Source organism: Mus pahari, chromosome 1 (genome assembly GCF_900095145.1).
Source record: "Mus pahari chromosome 1, PAHARI_EIJ_v1.1, whole genome shotgun sequence".
Lineage (NCBI taxonomy): Eukaryota > Metazoa > Chordata > Mammalia > Rodentia > Muridae > Mus > Mus pahari.
The window spans coordinates 68787102-68804748 of NC_034590.1; the positions used below are offsets into that span (position 1 = coordinate 68787102).

At 41.3% G+C, this 17647-nt stretch overlaps 1 protein-coding gene and 1 pseudogene across 1 annotated transcript in view; one reads left to right on the forward strand and one right to left on the reverse strand.

The window, feature by feature from the left end:
- Nucleotides 1–17647, forward strand: part of Gdpd4 (glycerophosphodiester phosphodiesterase domain containing 4) — a 94549-nt gene that overhangs the window by 21130 nt on the left and 55772 nt on the right. Inside the window, exon 10 of the mRNA XM_021206994.1 lies at nucleotides 10856–11006. Within this exon, the coding sequence (XP_021062653.1) occupies nucleotides 10856–11006 (151 nt within the window). The remainder of the gene's footprint in view (nucleotides 1–10855; nucleotides 11007–17647) is intronic.
- Nucleotides 13315–17647, reverse strand: part of LOC110329015 — a 9425-nt pseudogene continuing 5092 nt past the window's right edge.

Below are 17647 nucleotides of genomic sequence, written 5' to 3' on the forward strand. Positions count from 1 at the left end.
TGTGTAGCCCTGGCTGTCCTGGAACTCACTCTGTAAACCAGGCTGGCCTTGAACTCAGAAATCCGCCTGCCTCTGCCTCCCGAGTGCTGGAATTAAAGGCATGTGCCACCACGCCCGGCATGTATAGGTATTTTATACTAGAAGATATACAGGTAACAAGTTCATAAGTGCAAATCTTTTCAACTTCATTAGACATTAGGAAAATATGGGTAGTACTATCATTACTCATCTATCTGAATGTCTTAGGAGAGAGCAAGATGGCAAATCTGAGTCAAAACCTCTAATGATAATCTTACTATAGACATACCGTTTTGAACAGCTAATTCATTTACAAGAGCCAAGAAAGCCAGGGAAGAGACCATACTGCATGGTTTTAGTAAAATAATAAGGAAGGATTTATTGAAGAAGCAGGAAGAAAAGAATTGCCAATCAGTCTTCCTTCAATTCTAAGAAGCATGGAGAGAGAAGAGGGAGTGATGGGAGGAGAAAATCAAGTACAGGACTTAGACCTCAAAGCCAGTGTTAGGCCTGTCAGGTGCCCATAGACCCTGTCCTCAGACCAACACTCATGACTGAGCGACTAGAATCGTGTTTACTAGCTACAGGATTGCCTCTACCACCTCTCTCCCAATGTTGACTAGCAGAGAAGAAAGCAAGACTCTCCTTTCAAAGGAAAGCAAAGCACAAAAGCTACCACAGGACTTTGCCTACTTTGGAGAAGACCTGCGTCAGAACCTAAACACCTATACTGCCAAGGTCTTAGACAGAGCCTCTAGGTATGTGTGAGCCTCAGGCAGAGAGACCTCAGACTCAGGACAGACTCCAAGTTTGGCTTAGTCCATTATCAGCCTTGGGTTGGGCTTGTTCACTCCCACTACCAAACACCCAGATCATGCAGGGCCCTGTGAGATTCAAGTACATCAGCCTTGGCAGCTTAAAGACTTCCTGTGCTACCTGTTCCCAAGCCTTGGGCAGCACAGGTGTGCCCCGGCTAATCCTCACAGATGGAGACTTTAGAATGTCCCTAGATCTATATCCCAATGGGATACATTTGTCTTCTGGCTTGATTCACCAGTAGCTGTAGTTCGAGCCTGGATATACCCCTGAAGCTGTGCAGGTCCTAATGGAAAACTCGTTATGACTTATTAGCTTTTGAGTACACATCACTGGTGACAGGGCAGATGTAGAGGGGTCCATCTGCGAGTACTGGGGCAGAGAAAGCTGTACTACCAGAGGTGAGCCACCAAGGTGGATCATAAGTTGGGATGGAGTATGTTAACACTATCCCAACCTTCAATAGCAAAACTGTGCTGTGGAGAGGATGTGGTAACAAGCATAGGACTTTGCCTTGGAGATTAATACTGGATGTATGAAACCTGACACTGGTCAGAACCCAACAGTCCCTGTCCTCGGGGGACTCTGGCTATGAGTTAGCAGTAGGCAAGTCAACAACAGTGTGGAATTCAATTCTTGACAGTCTGTCTGCTGTGACTGTGACAGTGTTGCAGTTTTGATGGCATAGAGTCCTGGGGCTGGTCCCTCCATGGTACTTCTATCCAGAGAGGCAGAGTCTTCAGTGTCTGAGTACCTCCTGGTGACTGTGGGTGAAATTGTTTGAACTAATGTAACTCTCTGCAGAGGTTTAGATTCACTTCTAAAGGTTTACAGGTTTAAGTGAACTTCTCTAGTTCACTCCATGAGCAAATTAGCATCTGGGGATTTGAAGTAAGCGTGGGCTTGGACCACCCTCTAGTGCTGAAACAGTGGAAGTGCTCCTGCAGTGACTCCAGCACACATGGCTGCAGAAATTACTGTAGACCAAGAGAAAACACATAGCCTGCATAGACTTTCTAGAAAAGTGAGCACACACAAAGCCAGAGTACAAAACTGCAGCAAGCACATCACACACTGATACGCATCAGGGATGTTCATGGAACTATAATCTCACCTGACAGTCGAAATAAGGTACCAGGAGCTGAACAAACGGTAACTATTATAGTCTTTGATAATGAACTTAAGACGTTTTAAGGAAACTCGATGACCTTCAAAAGAAAATAGAATGATTCAGTACTCAGAGAAACTTGACAGAAATGGAAGCGTATTTTTTAATAAAGCTTAGTTGAGCTGAAAATAATGCAGTAAGTCATTAAAAATCTAGGAGATAGAAGAGACCAATACAGGAAAGAAGTAATGAACTCAGAAACAGGATATTTGAAACCATAATTGGAGAGAAAAAAAATATAAAGCATGAAGAATACTTGAACAGCTTTAGAACAGAATTAGAAGAGCAAATATTCAAGCTGTTGGGTTTCAAGAGGGATTTAGTAATTCCACATGGATATGCAACTCGTCAGAAAGTTAGTGATGAAAATGGAAACTTCCAAATCCTCAGGAGGAAGCAAATATCCAGGGACAGGAAAGTCAGAGGATAATCACTCAACAAAACCTGCCCCAAAGCATGACAATGTCAAACAAATTCAAATTCAAAAGTTAAAGGCAAAAAGTATATCCTCAAAGTAATAAGTGTTGGTATCAGGATCTCTGACATCACATCTAGGCAACAGTGTGACCCACACACCTGTTGCCAAGGCAACAGCCATCACATTCCCAGAATCCACTTGACTCACCTCCCACCTTTACCTGTGGCTATGTCACTATCTATATTGAAAAGGAAGACCCCTCTGATCTCCCTCTTTCTTTCCCCCTTCTCTCTCTGCCGCCACCTTGCCCTTTTCTCTCTCAATAAACCTCAAGTGGAACTGTTTGGTCTGGTGTGGTCTTTCTGGAACCACACAAGGATCACAACAAGTGTTCCCAGAGTACCTAGGACGGTCAGATGTGTCCTTGTGGACCAGGAGAGGTGCATGTGAGTTCTAGGAGTTAAAGGTTCTCCACAGAACCACTTTGACCACAGCCACGGTGAATGTATTAGCTGTTTTCCTTGTCACTGAGGCCAATGCCTGGCCCAAGTAGCCTGGAGAAGGAAAGATTTGGTTTGGGACTCACTGTTGTGGGGGCTTCTGTCCACGATGACAGGGAGAACACAGTAGAGCCGGCTACTTTATCCTGAGCCAGAAAGCAGAAAAGAGGGAGATACTAGCATTTGTCTTTGTGACCTAAACCTAGACATAACTTGGAAGATGGGATTTAATTGAGAAGACACTTCCATCGGGTTGGCCTGGAGGCTAGTCTGTAGGGCATTTCCTTAACTAATGATTGATTGATGTGGGAGGACCCAGCCCAACGTGAGTAATTCCATTCCTGAGCAGGTGATCCTGGGGTGCATAAGAAAACAAACTGAACTAATCTGGAGGAGCAAGTCAGTAGACAGCACTCCACCATGGTCATAAGCGGAAATGGATTCATTTTCCAGTTAAAAGACATGGAATAGGGCTGGAGAGATGGCTCTGTGGTTAAGAGCACCGACTGCTCTTCTGAAGGTCATGAGTTCAAATCCCAGCAACCACATGATGGTTTACAACCATCCGTAATGAGATCTGATGCTCTCTTGTGTGTCTGAAGACAGCTGCAGTGTAATTACATATAATAAATAAATAAATAATTTAAAAAAAAAAAAAGACATGGAATAACTGTACTAAAAGTATATCCCATAACTCCAAGTTTCTTTTCTTTTTTGTTTGTTTTTGTTTTTAATTCTTTATTGTGATGTTACTATCTTATTAGTACAATTCATAGAGAAAGATATTTAACTTTATGTTTGAGAGTTGAGGAACATTTATGTTCCTCTATGCCTGCATATTTAGAATAGCTTTCAATTTATTCCTATTCCTAATTTATTGTAAAATTACCTGAATCAAAAATAACTTTTGCTATCTTTATACATTTTAATATTTATACCAAGTCACTGGATGTATTGAGAGTGTCTTGAAGCCAAGTTTTTGAAGTAGCAGTTTAATGTTTACATTCAGTTCGGAGTGGCTTGGCTGCGACTGCCCCATCAGAGCTGTGAGTCGTAGATGGTTATCCACGTGTACAGACACGGCTGGACCTCCCCAGCCAAAGCAGTGCAAGAGAAAGAAATCCCAGATGCATATTGGGAGCCAGCAGTTCATACATATTCCAGAAATAAAATCACTACCGATGTATACGATTACGAGAGACACACCCCCCCCCCTTGAAAACCTAGCTGTAAAGCACTGATGGAAACCTCTATCCCGCATACGTTACTACCTTGCCTGCGGTGTGCTGGGGCGGTGTTCATCCAGATCCTGAAGCAGATCAAACGAAGGGCCGTATTCCTTGGTCAGCACTCGAAAGTCCTTCATAGAATTTCGTTATTTTTGTTGGTACTTAAGACCAGCCTTTACATTTGTTGGTATTTAAGACCAGTCTGTAATGATCTGATAGGGTGCTTGGGATTATTTCAGTATTTTTGTATCTGTTGAGGTCTGTTTTGTGACTAATTATATGGTCAATTTTGGAGAAGGTACCATGAAGTGCTGAGAAGAAGGTATATTCTTTTGCTTTAGGATGAAATATTCTATAAATATCTGTTACATCCATGTGGTTTATAACTTGTGTTAGTTTCACTGTGTCTCTGTTTAGTTTGTTTCCATGATCTGTCCATTGCTGAGAGTGGGGCGTTGAAGTCTCCCACTATTATTGTGTGGGGTGTGATGTGTGCTTTGAGCTTTAGTAAAGTTTCTTTAATGAATGTTGGTGCCCTTGCATTTGGAGCAGAGGTCTTCAGAATTGAGAGTTCATCTTGGTAGATTTTTCCTTTGATGAGTATGAAGTGTCCTTCCTTATCTTTTTTGATAACTTTTGGTTGATTTTATTAGATGTTAGGATGGCTACTCCAGTTTGTTTCTTGGGACCATTTGCTTGGGAAAAATTTTCCAACATTTTCCTCTGAGGTAGTGTCTGTGTTTGTCACTGAGGTGCATTTTTTTTTGTATGCAACAAGATGCTGGGTCCTGTTTATGTATCCAGTCTGTTAATCTATGTCTTTTTTTTTTTTTTTTTTTTTTTGGCAATTGAGTCCATTGATGTTTAGAGATATTAAGGAAAAGCGATTGTTGCTTTCTGTTATTTTTGTTGTTAGAGGTGGAATTATGTGTGGCTATCTTCTTTGGGTTTGTTGAAAGACTACTTACTTGCTTTTTTCTAGGGTGTAGTTTCCCTCCTTGTGTTGGTGTTTTCCACTTATTATCTTTGTAGGGCTGCATTTTTGGAAAGATACTGTGTAAATTTGGTTTTGTCATGGAATATCTTGTTTTTCTCTATCTATGGTAACTGAGAGTTTTGCTGGGTATAGTAGCCTGGGCTGGTATTTGTGTTCTCTTAGGGTCTGTATGACATTTGCCCAGGATCTTCTAGCTTTCATAGTCTCTGGTGAGAAGTCTGGTTAATTCTGATAGGTCTGCCTTTATATCTTTATATGTTACTTGACCTTTTCCCCTTACTTCTTTTAATACTCTTTCATTTTTTTTTAGTGCATTTGATGTTTTGATTATTATGTGATGTGAGGAATTTCTTTTCTGGTCCAGTCTATTTAGAGTTCTGTAGGCTCCTTGTATGTTCATGGGCATCTCTTCCTTTAGGTTAGAGAAGTTTTCTTCTATAATTTTGTTGAACATATTTACTGGCCCATTGAGTTGGGAATCTTTGCTCAGTTCTATACCTACTATCCTTAGGTTTGGTCTTCTCAGTGTGTCCTGGATTTCCTGGATGTTTTGGGTTAGGGGCCTTTTGCTTTTTGCATTTTCTTTAACTGTTCTGTCAATGCTTTCTATGATATCTTCTGCCCATGAGATTTTCTCTTCTATCTCTTATATTCTGTTGGTGATGCTTGCATCTATGACTCCTGATCTCTTTCTTAGGTTTTCTTTCTTAGGTTGTCTCCTTTGTGGTTTATTTATTGTTTCTATTTCCATTTTTATATCTTGGATGGTTTTGTTCATTTCCTTTGCCTGTTTGATTGTGCTTTCCTGTAATTCTTTAAGGGATTTTTGTGTTTCCTCTTTAAGGGTGTCTACCTGTTTACCTGTGTTCTCTTGTATTTCTTTAAGGGAGTTATTTATGTCCTTCTTAAAGTCCTCTATCACCATTATGAGAAGTGATTTTTAGATCTGAATCTTGCTTTTCCATTGTGATGGTGTATTCAGGACTTGCTATGGTGGGAGAATTGGATTCTGATGATGCCAAGAAGCCTTGGTTTCTGTTGCTTATGTTCTTACACTTGCTTCCGCCATGTGATTATCTCTAGTACTAAGTGCCCTCACTATATCTGACTGGAGCCTGTCCTTCCTGTGATCCTGGTTGTGTCAGAACTCTTCCGAGTTCAGCTGTCTCTGTGGTCTTGTGATTCTGGGATCCTGTCATCCTGAGATCCTGGGTATGTCAGAGCTCCTGGGAACTCCTCTGAGTTCCTCTGGAACCCTGAGATCCTGGTGTGACCAAGTTCCTGGGATCCTGGGATTCTGTGGTCCTGGGTGTGTTAGAGCACCTAGGAGTGGAGCTTCCTCTGTGTGTTGTGGGGTTGGCTGTGGAGTTCATGCCCAAGGACTGTTCAGGGCACCAGCCCAGACTGGAAGGAACCCATGCCACTGGTTGGGCAGAGTTCCTGGGTGCCTGGGTCCCACTGGTCATAGTTACTTCCGGTGTTGGGGCAAATGTTGTGTCCTCCTCACCTCTGATCCTATGATCCTGGGCGTGTAGAGCATCCAGGAGTGGATCTTTCTCTGGGTATTGTGGGACTGCTGCGGAGTTCTCACTCAAGTTCTGCTTAGGGCACCGGCCCAGACCAGAAGGACCAAGTTTCTTACATTAAGAACTTTACCTCTGAGGACACACACAGACTGAGATCAGTGAAGGGATGGAATAAGATGTTCTATGTAAATGACATCCCGAAGAAATAAATTAAAAAAAAACAAAAACAAAAACCAACAACAACCCATACTTAGATCAAATACTATGGACTTTTCAATCAGAATCAGTAAAAAAGACAGGAAAGTTATTATACAATTATAAAACAGTCAATTCAGCAAGGTGAAATAATTCTAAATATATAGTACCCAATATCTTAAAACCCAAATAATAAGACAAATATTAATAGGCCTAAAGGTATAGATAGACACCCAATACCATAATAGTAAGAATGCTGGTTTGTATTACCAAGAATGGATGATAATCCAGAGAGAGTCAATAAAGAAATGACAGAGTTAAGCTGTGCTCAACACCAAATGTTCCCAATAGACATCTATAGAACATGACATCAAATAGCTTCAGAACATAGATTCTTCTTAACAACACATTCTCTAAGATAAATCATGTGATAAACCATAAAACAAGTCTCAACACATTTTTAAAAATTGAAAGCATATTATGTGTTTTTTTTCTAACCACCTTCCTATCTTTCACAAAATTGCAAAATACAAACTCAGTACACAGAAATCTGTAATACTGAGAGTTTGTATTTGTGAGTTCCTAGGTCCAATTGTGGGGTTCCTAGCACCACACTCAATCAATGGTAGCATTGCTATGGCTAGTAAGTGGTCAGTTACAGTAGAAATCAAGAGGTGGGGGCTGCAATAGGTAGAGTGTTTGTTGTCTAAGCACGAAGACCAAAGTTCTAATTTCCTGCACCCAAATAAAAGCTAGACATGGGATCACACATTTGTATCCCCAGTGCTGGGGGAGCGGAGAGAGGAAGATCCCCATGTGCTAGCAGGTCTTGCTAGTTGGTGATCTCCAGGTTTTTGTAAGAGACCCTATTTCAAAGAGTAAGATGGAAAGAGATAGAGGAAGATGCCTGACACCAACCTCTGCCATCCACACATGAATGCATGGGATGGTTTACTCGTGCACGCACACGGGAGCACACACACACACACACACACACACACACACACACACACACACACACACGAAATGATGACATTAAGAGCTGGGCATGGTAATACATACTTATAATCCCAGCCTTGAAAGGCAGAGGTAGGAGAATCATGAGTTCAAGGTCACCTTGCCCTACATAGTAAGAGCCTCTCTCAAACAAACAAAATCCAGAAAACATTTTCATTTTACTAGATGCAAAGCAGTATAACACTTGGCAATGTGTTTGAAAAGGTAAGGCGTCTCTGTCCCTAAACCCTATAGAACCCTGGTGAAGAAATGGAAAAGACGCACAAAACACAGGCACGCCGTAGATTTGTGAAGTGGGAGACTCTGTGCTATTAAAACCTCCATAGTACCCAAGGAACTCTATGGATTTGTGTGACCTTGTCAACAGATCAATGACAGTTTTCACAGACCTAGAAAAAAGAGTTTTAAAATTGTATGAGACTACCAAAAAACCCTAAACAACAGTTTGGAGGAAAAAGAACAAACTAGAAGGAATTATACTATGGAACTTCAAAATCTATTACTATGCTATGGTAATAAAAATAACATGGACAGCCAGGTGTGGTGGCACATGTTTTTATTCCCAGAACTCAGGAGCTGAATGATAAGCCATTCTCCTGGCTTTGAGGGCCAGAGCTTCTGGGTTCTGTGTTTCAGTGTATTGCTCCATTTTCAAATTCCCTGCTCTTTGAGTGACCTGTTACATGTGTGTGTGTGGCAGTAACAGAAGTGTCCATCTGTGTGGGCACATGTGGAGAGCAGAAGTTGCCATTGGCGTACCTTTCCCTCCCACTTTTTGCACCCTTGCCTCACATAGAATCTCTCGTTGAACTTGGATCTCATTATCTAGATTAGAATGGATGGCCAGGGAGCCCTCAAGATCTACCTGTCTCGACTTCCTAGTGCTGCATGTGGGTGCTAGGGATCTTAACTTAGGTAATCATGCTTGCATAGCAAGTACTTTACCAACTGGGCCACTCTCCAACCATAGTTGTAAATTTTATCCAGCAGGATTTTTATCTAATTACTATAGTTTTCACCAGAATTTTAGTTTCTTCTCATATCCTACACACACACACACACACACACACACACACTACCTGTAGGCAAGGTTTAAACTAGACATCTACTGCCTCAACCTCCTGTGTGTTTTATCCCTCCAAAGTTGGCTCTACAGACATATTTTCTATTCATGTTTACTTTGCATGTTAGTTGCAGAATTTATAATGTTATTCTGTACTATTTAGCGTCCTTGTCTAATCCTACCCACTCTTTTATTTTTGAGTTTGTCTCTGTCAAAGAAGCTCACTGGCATATATTGACATATTCTTGCATCTTTACATCTCTAAGTTTTTATTACATGATAGTCATTGTAATTTTACATGGATGGGGGCTACTTCTGTTGTTTCCGTAAAGAATGTTGGGCTTTTTCCAGCAGGTTGATGAAGTAGAAGTACTTCTAACTAGTTTGATGCTCTGAAGCAGTCTTAAGTACTCTTAGGGAGGTACTCAAGCGGATGTTCATTGCTCTAGGTCTAAGTTATCTTCATTTCTAAGCTATGGCTTTCTGGAATCTGTAATGAATACCCATGCAGTTACTGAGGTCTCTCCTCTCTTGTTGGATGGAATTGACTGACTCACACCTCATGTGAGTTCTGCCCTTTGGGGGATTCTGATAATTTTTTCTTTTCTTGAAAGTTGTTTGTCTAAAAAGTTTCTATTGCATTTATTTACTTGTATGTTTATGTATGTATGTGCAAGGACACACTTGTAGAGGTCAGAGGACAGCCGGTTTTCTCCTTCTACCATATGGGTTGTGGGGACTGAACTCAGGTTGACAGGCTGGGCAGTGAATGCCTTTTCCACTGAGCTGTGCTGCCAGCCCGAAAGTTGTTCTTGCTAAGCTCTAAAGAGTTTCCAGTGTGTCAACTGACCCTTAGTCAGACTCAAGATCTCTGTGTGCAATGCTCAGGAACTGTTCTTTGTTTTGGCATAGCTCCATCCTCTATGGGATTCTATTCAATACATTGCAACTTTCTTTTCCTACTCTGATTTCTTTCTTCCCATTGCAGCAAGATGGCTAGGTCCCTTTGGGCTCTCCCTTCTTGTACAAAACTCTACTATTATCAGGAAGGAAGCTTGTGTAATGTTACAGATTAGTTAATTTGCTTCTCTCTTATCAGAAGTAGAATACTCCAGTCTCAACTGTCCTTTGACTAATAGTTACTCCCGTTATTTTGTCCTTTTTTATAGCTATGACAAGTTAAACAGCCTCTCAGTACCTCACGACCATTTTAGATATTCTCTTGGTGATTATTTTAATGAGAAAGAAAGAGAGAGTATCATAAAGTCAGGGATTCTACTGAACAACTAGGAAGTAGAGGAATCGGGAATTTGCTTTATGTCAATGTGCAATGTGAAACAGGTGCTACCCTGAAAAAAGGCCCAGAAAAACCCAGAAAACTCACGTAGAAACATGTCTAATATGGTCCTAGGGACCCTATCTCATAGCCATTCCCATTCACCATACTCTTAGGTCATTACTGTGCCTTCTTCTTCCCTGGTATCAGTAATCTTCTGAATAAGAAACTACTCTTCCAGCAGCACCAGTATAAACACACACACACACACACACACACACATATGCATATATATGTATATATACATATATGTATATATACATACACATATATACACACAAATATATGTATATATACATATATACACACGTATATAATATATACACATATATATATACACACACATATACACATATATACACATTTATCTATATCTATATCTATCTATCTATCTATCTATCTATCTATCTATCTATCTATCTATCTATCTATCTATCTATAGAGAGAGACTGGAGGGAATGTGAGAAGGCTTACAAGGCTTGCCACCCTGAAGGGCTTTGGGGAGCTATGTATGCCATGGTAGCTAGGTTTATCCTCTGTACTTCTCCCCCTCTTTCCCCTCCTGTCTGCAGTTATGATAGTGTGCCTTTCCTCATGCATGACTATGACCTGACTAGAACAACTAATATCAAAGAGGTTCTACCATCAGCTGCTGGAAACCACACTTCCAACTTCCATTGGTCTTTCTTGTCAACTCTGAATGCCGGCAAATGGTTCTTAAAGGTAGGCCTCTGGTTCTATGAACTTGTGTGAAGCCCTCTGTTCAGGTTCCTGTGTCTGAAGATAAAGGTAAAAGGTGAAGACCGATTAGAGCATACAGGGTCTCTCTCAGCTTAGTAGCAGGGCTGTCACATTTTCAGGGTATCACGGGTCAGCATTTATTTACTAGAAAGATTGATAATACACTTGTAAACTCAACCCTTACTGCTTGTCCTACCCAAGCATTTCACAGCCTTTGATAGTATGTCCTACCCAAGCATTTCACAGCCTTTGATAGTATGTTTGCAACACTCATGGCACTTTCCTAGATGTTTAGAATATTTTACAGTTGTCATAAAGCAGACTTGGAAACATTTATTTTTGAATTCTTGGTATTTAAGAATGCATTAAGTACCTACAGGGTACAAGGCACATGGAAAATAATGACAAATAACCCAAATGGAGCAGTATAAGGAGTATGCTGATATTGCAAAGGGAACAATATTACAAATGCACAATTGGCATACATTGTGATAAGTGCCAATGCAAGTAAATTTCTTATTATTTCAGAAGCATGTGAGAACAACTTCTGACTTAGTCTAAACAATGAGGATGTGAGGTTCTGGAAGAAGACAGGCTAATTAAGGAAACTGTAAGATATAAAACATACATTATGTATGATATAATTTTGAGTCACCTTCTTCTTTAGAAAGTTGGAGAATACATATTTTTAAAGGTATTATTTATGCTATAGGGAGATGCTTACCAAGTAGAACCATAGATGATGGTGGTGATGTATTTCAAAGATATATTACACTAAAGCCAGTGTGTGTAGCTATTTATATTTTAATGTTAATTATGTTCCCCCAAAAACTGTTTACACAAAAACATCTACATGTAGCTTCTGGGAACCTGCCCCCAGTTGGTTCTGACTGGTAAATAAGAAGCTACCAGCCAATAGCTGGAGAGGATAGACAGGCAGGGTTTTAGGATTCCTGGGCTTGAGACTGGATGGAGGGAAAGGGAAGATCTGCCATGCAGGGAGAGCATGCCTGGAGTGAATACAAGACAAAGAGGTATGACTTCCATGTGAAGGAGCCAGGAGAGCACAGCCCAGAGCGCAGACCAGCTGGGCAGCCCTCTGGGCCCAAAACAACCAAGGAAGAATACAAAATTTAGTAAATAGAAACTCGAGATTAACCACATAGAAGTTAGACAGTGGCCCAGCTATTGAGTTACTCAAGACATATTAAAATATAATGGTTATGTGTATGTCTTTCATTTGAGAACATAAACCATGGGGCAGGTAGTGAACCCACCACTGAGATTTCATAATATATATTTCAACAAGTGTGTGTATAAGGAGGTGGAAAGAAGGAAGGAGGAAAGGATAGCAAAATAAGGCTGAGGAGGAATAGTTGGGAGATGAGTCAATAGGGCTCAAGGAGGAGAGAGTTGGGAGAGTCAGCAAGTCATGCAGAGGGGAGATTTGGCAATGCGAAAATTACAAGCTAGAGTGCTTATAATTCCCCTTTGACAATTTCAAAGAGGTAAAGAGTTTGAAAGGTTAAGACTCCTGTCTTAGGATAGGGGACATTTTCCCGCTTATCTTATGACTGAGGAAAACGAATGAAGCCCACATTCCACTCAACCGCCTAGAGTCATCAGAGGCGCTGATTTTGAACATTGCTGTCTTCCTAGGATAAATAGCACATGGTCATTCTAAGGACTGGCTGATCAGTCTTCACATAAAGAGCAGTGAAGGACTGTGTAAAGATGGACTTTACAGACTCCAGATTCACACTCTGCTATTAATGTAAGAGCTGGAAGTGGGTGTATAACAACCATGTTTCCTCAGAATGTTTGTCCCTCTGGGAGGATGTAACCTGTAATGCTATTTTTTCATATGAGAATAATGAGATGGCCTAGGTGTGGTGGGACACACCATTAACTCTCTCTCTTTTTTTTTAAATTAAGTCTCTCTTTTTAATGGCTACTTCAACCCCATGGCTCACAGAGGGGGAGCAGTATATGGTTACCCACCTTGTCTTTAGAATTTTATAAACTGCTCCAGGCACAGGGGGCCCTGTGTGAAGGCACCCCCTTCTAACCTACCCATCCCTTCCTCAGCCTTTGGAAAAAGCTCTCAGTCACGTGTGGTGCTGAAGGGACTTGGGAAGTGTGCTTGGGGCTTCTCTTGAGGGAGGGGACGTGTCAGAAGAGCAAGAGGACCTCCCAGCAGTAACCCTGCCAGATCAGGAAGAAGAAACTCAACACAGGTGGGCTGAGTATTCAACAGGTGCTGTTCAAAAGTCAGTTCAGGCCACCTTCTTCAGGGTCCTGGGGCAAACGGGCACTTCTTCCATGGAGGTTTCTCAAAGCCAGCCAGCCAGCTGTCCGGAGCCTCATCATTGTAAGTAGGAGCATGGGGCTTCAAGATGCTTTGTGGATTCTTCTCCGCCAGAGGGCGCCATCTCACTTCCCCTGTCAGCAGCAGACCCTCATGGTTCATGGAGTCCAGGTGTTGCATGTTTCCTCTTATACTCCACCAGCAATTCGAGCTGTCGAGGGTCCTCACATTTCTGGTTGAAGAAGGTTCTCCAGAGTGCACCAGCCAGGCTATGGTCATCTGAAAGGATCCCCTCATCGTATCCCAGGATTGCTGCATAGACATTGTTTGTCATGAGAGCCATGTTTGTCTTTAGGATATAGGAATTAACCCCGTGACTCGGCCTCGCTGCTCCACATCTTCCCACACAAAATGAACTATGATCCGGCACATATATTTTCCAGTTCAGCCTTCTTGCTCCATTGGACTAGACACATCCAGACGTGAAGCAGGGTTATGAGAAATCAGGAAATCAGAAAGAACTCCTCAAAGTCAGTTTTCTCTACGCTGCTCGTGTACATGCGGAGGGCCGCGATCTTGATATTCCATTTACTGTATTTCAAAGGTCCACTGAATCCCATGGCTTCTATTATCTTCGTGAAGGGACCGACCTTCTCTTCAACAGGCTGAGGGGAATCGTGGGTAGTAGGAAGCTTACTTGTGTTGTGGTATTTCCTACTCTGCGCTGTGTCCGTTCCAACAATCTGTTCTGATCCCATACGATTCTGGAGCCACTGAGAAGTGGTGCTCCGCTGTCTTTGGGTAGGAGACACTAATACCCGTTGACTTCGTACTGGAACCCTCTGAGAGATGCTAGTCTGGTTCCTCTTCTAAAAAGGTGGAGGAGCCAAGGCCAAAACAGGGCTAAGAAGTGGAAAGGTGGCTTCAGTTTCCTTGGGCAAAGGAGCTACAGCACAAGTTCCCCCTTTTCTCTCCTGCTCCTCCTGCCCCGCCCTCTCCAAGCCCCTTAACTCTAACTCTTGGGAGGAGGAGGCTGGAGTGGACCTCCGTAAGCCAGGGGTACAGCGTGAGACCATGTCAAATCTCAAACCATCATGCACATGTGTATGTGAGCATGTGTGTGGGGTAGAAATCAGAAGACAGCTTTCAGGGGCTGGTTCTCTCATTCTACCACATTAGTCTCAAAGATCAAACTCAGGTCACGAGGCTTGATAGTGGGGGGGGGGTGGCTTTGATGTAGGTGCCTTTCTCTGTTGAGCTATCTTGCTGAGCCAGTTAATGTTTTAACAATGTGCCTTCTACATGGAAGGGCTATTATGTATTAGATGTATACAGCATTGCTCCCAACAATCTTACTAGGGTTTGTAGGATTAAATATAGCACTCAAGATGAGCCAAAGTTTCATCAAACTGAGGTGTTTGATGGACCTGTAGAGTTGATGATTTGAGTGGGTGGTAATCTAATGGGTAATTTTTCTTGGTTGTTCTTATTGGAACTTTATGGTGTTTATTACCAAAAGGCAGCCAAAATTATTTTCTATGGTTTGATTCCTTCTGGGGGGGTATGACATGTAATATTTAATATTTCTATTAAATATTATCCTTGGTTTGGGTTTTCAAAACTTTCCTTCAATACTTTTCCTGGGGCTGGGAATGTAGCTCAGTAATAGAGCCCTTGCCTAGAATGTTCAAGATCCTGGGTTTGAGCCTCAGAGCCATAAAAGAACAACAGTCTCAAAAAACAAAACAAAAACAAACAAACAAAACAAAACAAAACAAAACAAAAAACAAAAAAAACCCCCCAAAAACCCAAAAAACCAAAAAAAAAAAAAACCCAAAAAACCAAAAAAACAGAAGCCCAGTCATTTTCTATTTCCAGATTCTGGAATTAGTTTTCAGTGGAAGGATTGGGTATGTTGTTATGTTAGATTCTGGTGGGTATTTTTTGTCAATGGCTTTATTTTAGCATGTTAGGTGGTATGCATATAGCTTTTAGTTTCACTATGACTGTAGCTACCATGAACTCTGAAACCTGGAGTTCACGTTTGGTTTATTTGGGAGACAGGGAACTTTAGACTTTACTGTAGGGCTTTCTTTGCTTTCTTCTGATATGTCATCAGAAGGTAGCTGAAATGACTGTTATCTGTTTTAAAATATTTAAAGGGTAATATTTTTCAGTAAATTTTTGCTGTTGTTTTTGGGTTTCTATTGCTGTAAAGAGATACCATGACCATAGCAACTCTTACAAAGGCTGGTTTACAGGTTTAGAGGTTTAGTCCACTATCATCTTGACAGGAAGCATAGCAGCATGCAGGCAGACATGGTGCTGGAGAAGGAGCAGACAGACCCATAGGCAGAGGAAAGAGAGAAAGAGAGATATACTGGGCCTGACTTGAGCTTCTGAAACCTTAAAACCCACTGTCAGTGACACACTTCCTCCAATAAGTCTATATCAACTCCCAAAAGGCCACATGTTAAGATCCTTTCAAATAATGCCACTCACTATGAGCCTGTGGGGGCCATTTTCACTCAAACCACCACAACTGTGAAAATCATTCTGGTGATTCATTGTTTGATAGTAATGACCATTAACTGGTGAAGGTTATAAATTGATCATTATTTATTAGTATCCCTATACTTAAGAGACTTGTGAAAATCTAATAGTTGTATGTTAGTCAGATTTCTATTACTGTAACAAAGACCCTGAGATAACCAGCTTACAAGAAAGAAAAGGTTCTCTTAGCTCACAGCTTTGGGGGCTTGAGGCCGTGATCTGTTGGCACTGTTGCTTTAGTCACTTCATGGTAGGGAACACATGGCAGAGCACAGCTCCCAATGGCTGAGAAGTGAGATAGAGAAAGAAGAAACCTAGATTCCACATGCTTCTCCAAGGGCACTTCCCACAGTGACCTACATCTTCCAAAGGTTGTCACTGTCATGAACCAGCCTTTAACACATGGATTTTTAGGGACATTCTAGATCTGGACTACAACAGCCCAACTGATAATGAAATAACAGATATGGGAATTCTAGGATCTGTTCCTAGAAACTTAGTGAATTCTTGTTTCTCTTGCCTAACCAACATTTCATTTCAGCCGTCTTCCTCATATTCCTTCCCATAACTCTCTCTTCTTTCCCCTCCTCACTTGATCCTCCCATTCCAGCCCTGCCCTCATGTATTCATATCTATCTATTCTACTTCCCCTTCATAATGAGATCTTTCTGTTCCTGCACTCCCTTACTTGATCTAAGCCTACCCTCTGTGGTTCTGTTGGCTGTAGCCTGGTTATCATCGACTTCATAGCTAATATCTATACATAAGCAAGTACAGACTAGTTTTGTCTTTCTAGGTCTAGGATAGCTCATTCAGGATAATTTTTCTAGTTCTATCCATATGCTGCAAATTTCACAATGCCATTTTTTTAACAGCTGAATAATACTCCACTATGTAAACATACTGCACTGTCTTTATCCATTCTTCTGTAGACAGACATCTAGGTTGTTTCCAGTTCCTGGCTATTATGAATAGAGCAACAAAGAACATGTTTGAGCAAGTGTCTTTGTGGTAGCATAAAGCATTCTTTGGATATATACCAAGAGTGGTATAGCTGAACCTTGAGATAGCCTGATTCCTATCTTCCTGAGGAACTACCACACTGATTTCCGTAGTGACTATACAAGTAGTTTGCATTCTCTCCAGCAATGGATGAGTGTTCCTCTTATCCTTGCCAGAATGAGCTATCATTTGTTTCTTGCTTTTAGGCATTCTGACAATCTCAAAGTAGTTTTATTTTGTATTTCCCTGATGGCAAAGGATGTTGAGCATTTCATTAAGTGTTTCTCGGCCATTTGAGTTTCCCCAACTGAGAAATCTCTGTTTAGATCTCTACCCCACTTTTATTGGATTATTTGTTTTCTTGATATCTAGTTTCTTAAGTTCTTTATATATTTTGTATATTAGTCCTATATCAGTAGTTGGTGAAAATCTTATTCCATTCTGTAGGCTGATGCTTTGTCTGAATGATATATATTGTCCTTTACCATACAGAAGATTCTCAGTTTTATGAGACCCCATTTGTTGTTGGTTTTATAAAAAAAATTTTTATTAGATATTTTCTTCATTTACATTTCAAATGCTATCCCAAAAGTCCCCTATACCTTCTCCCCGCCCTGCTCCCCTACCCACCCACTCCCAGTTCTTGGCCCTGGCGGTCCCCTATACTGGGGCATATAAAGTTTGCAAGACCAAGGGGCCTCTCTTCCCAATGATGGCCAACTAGGCCATCTTCTGCTATATATGCAGCTAGAGACACGAG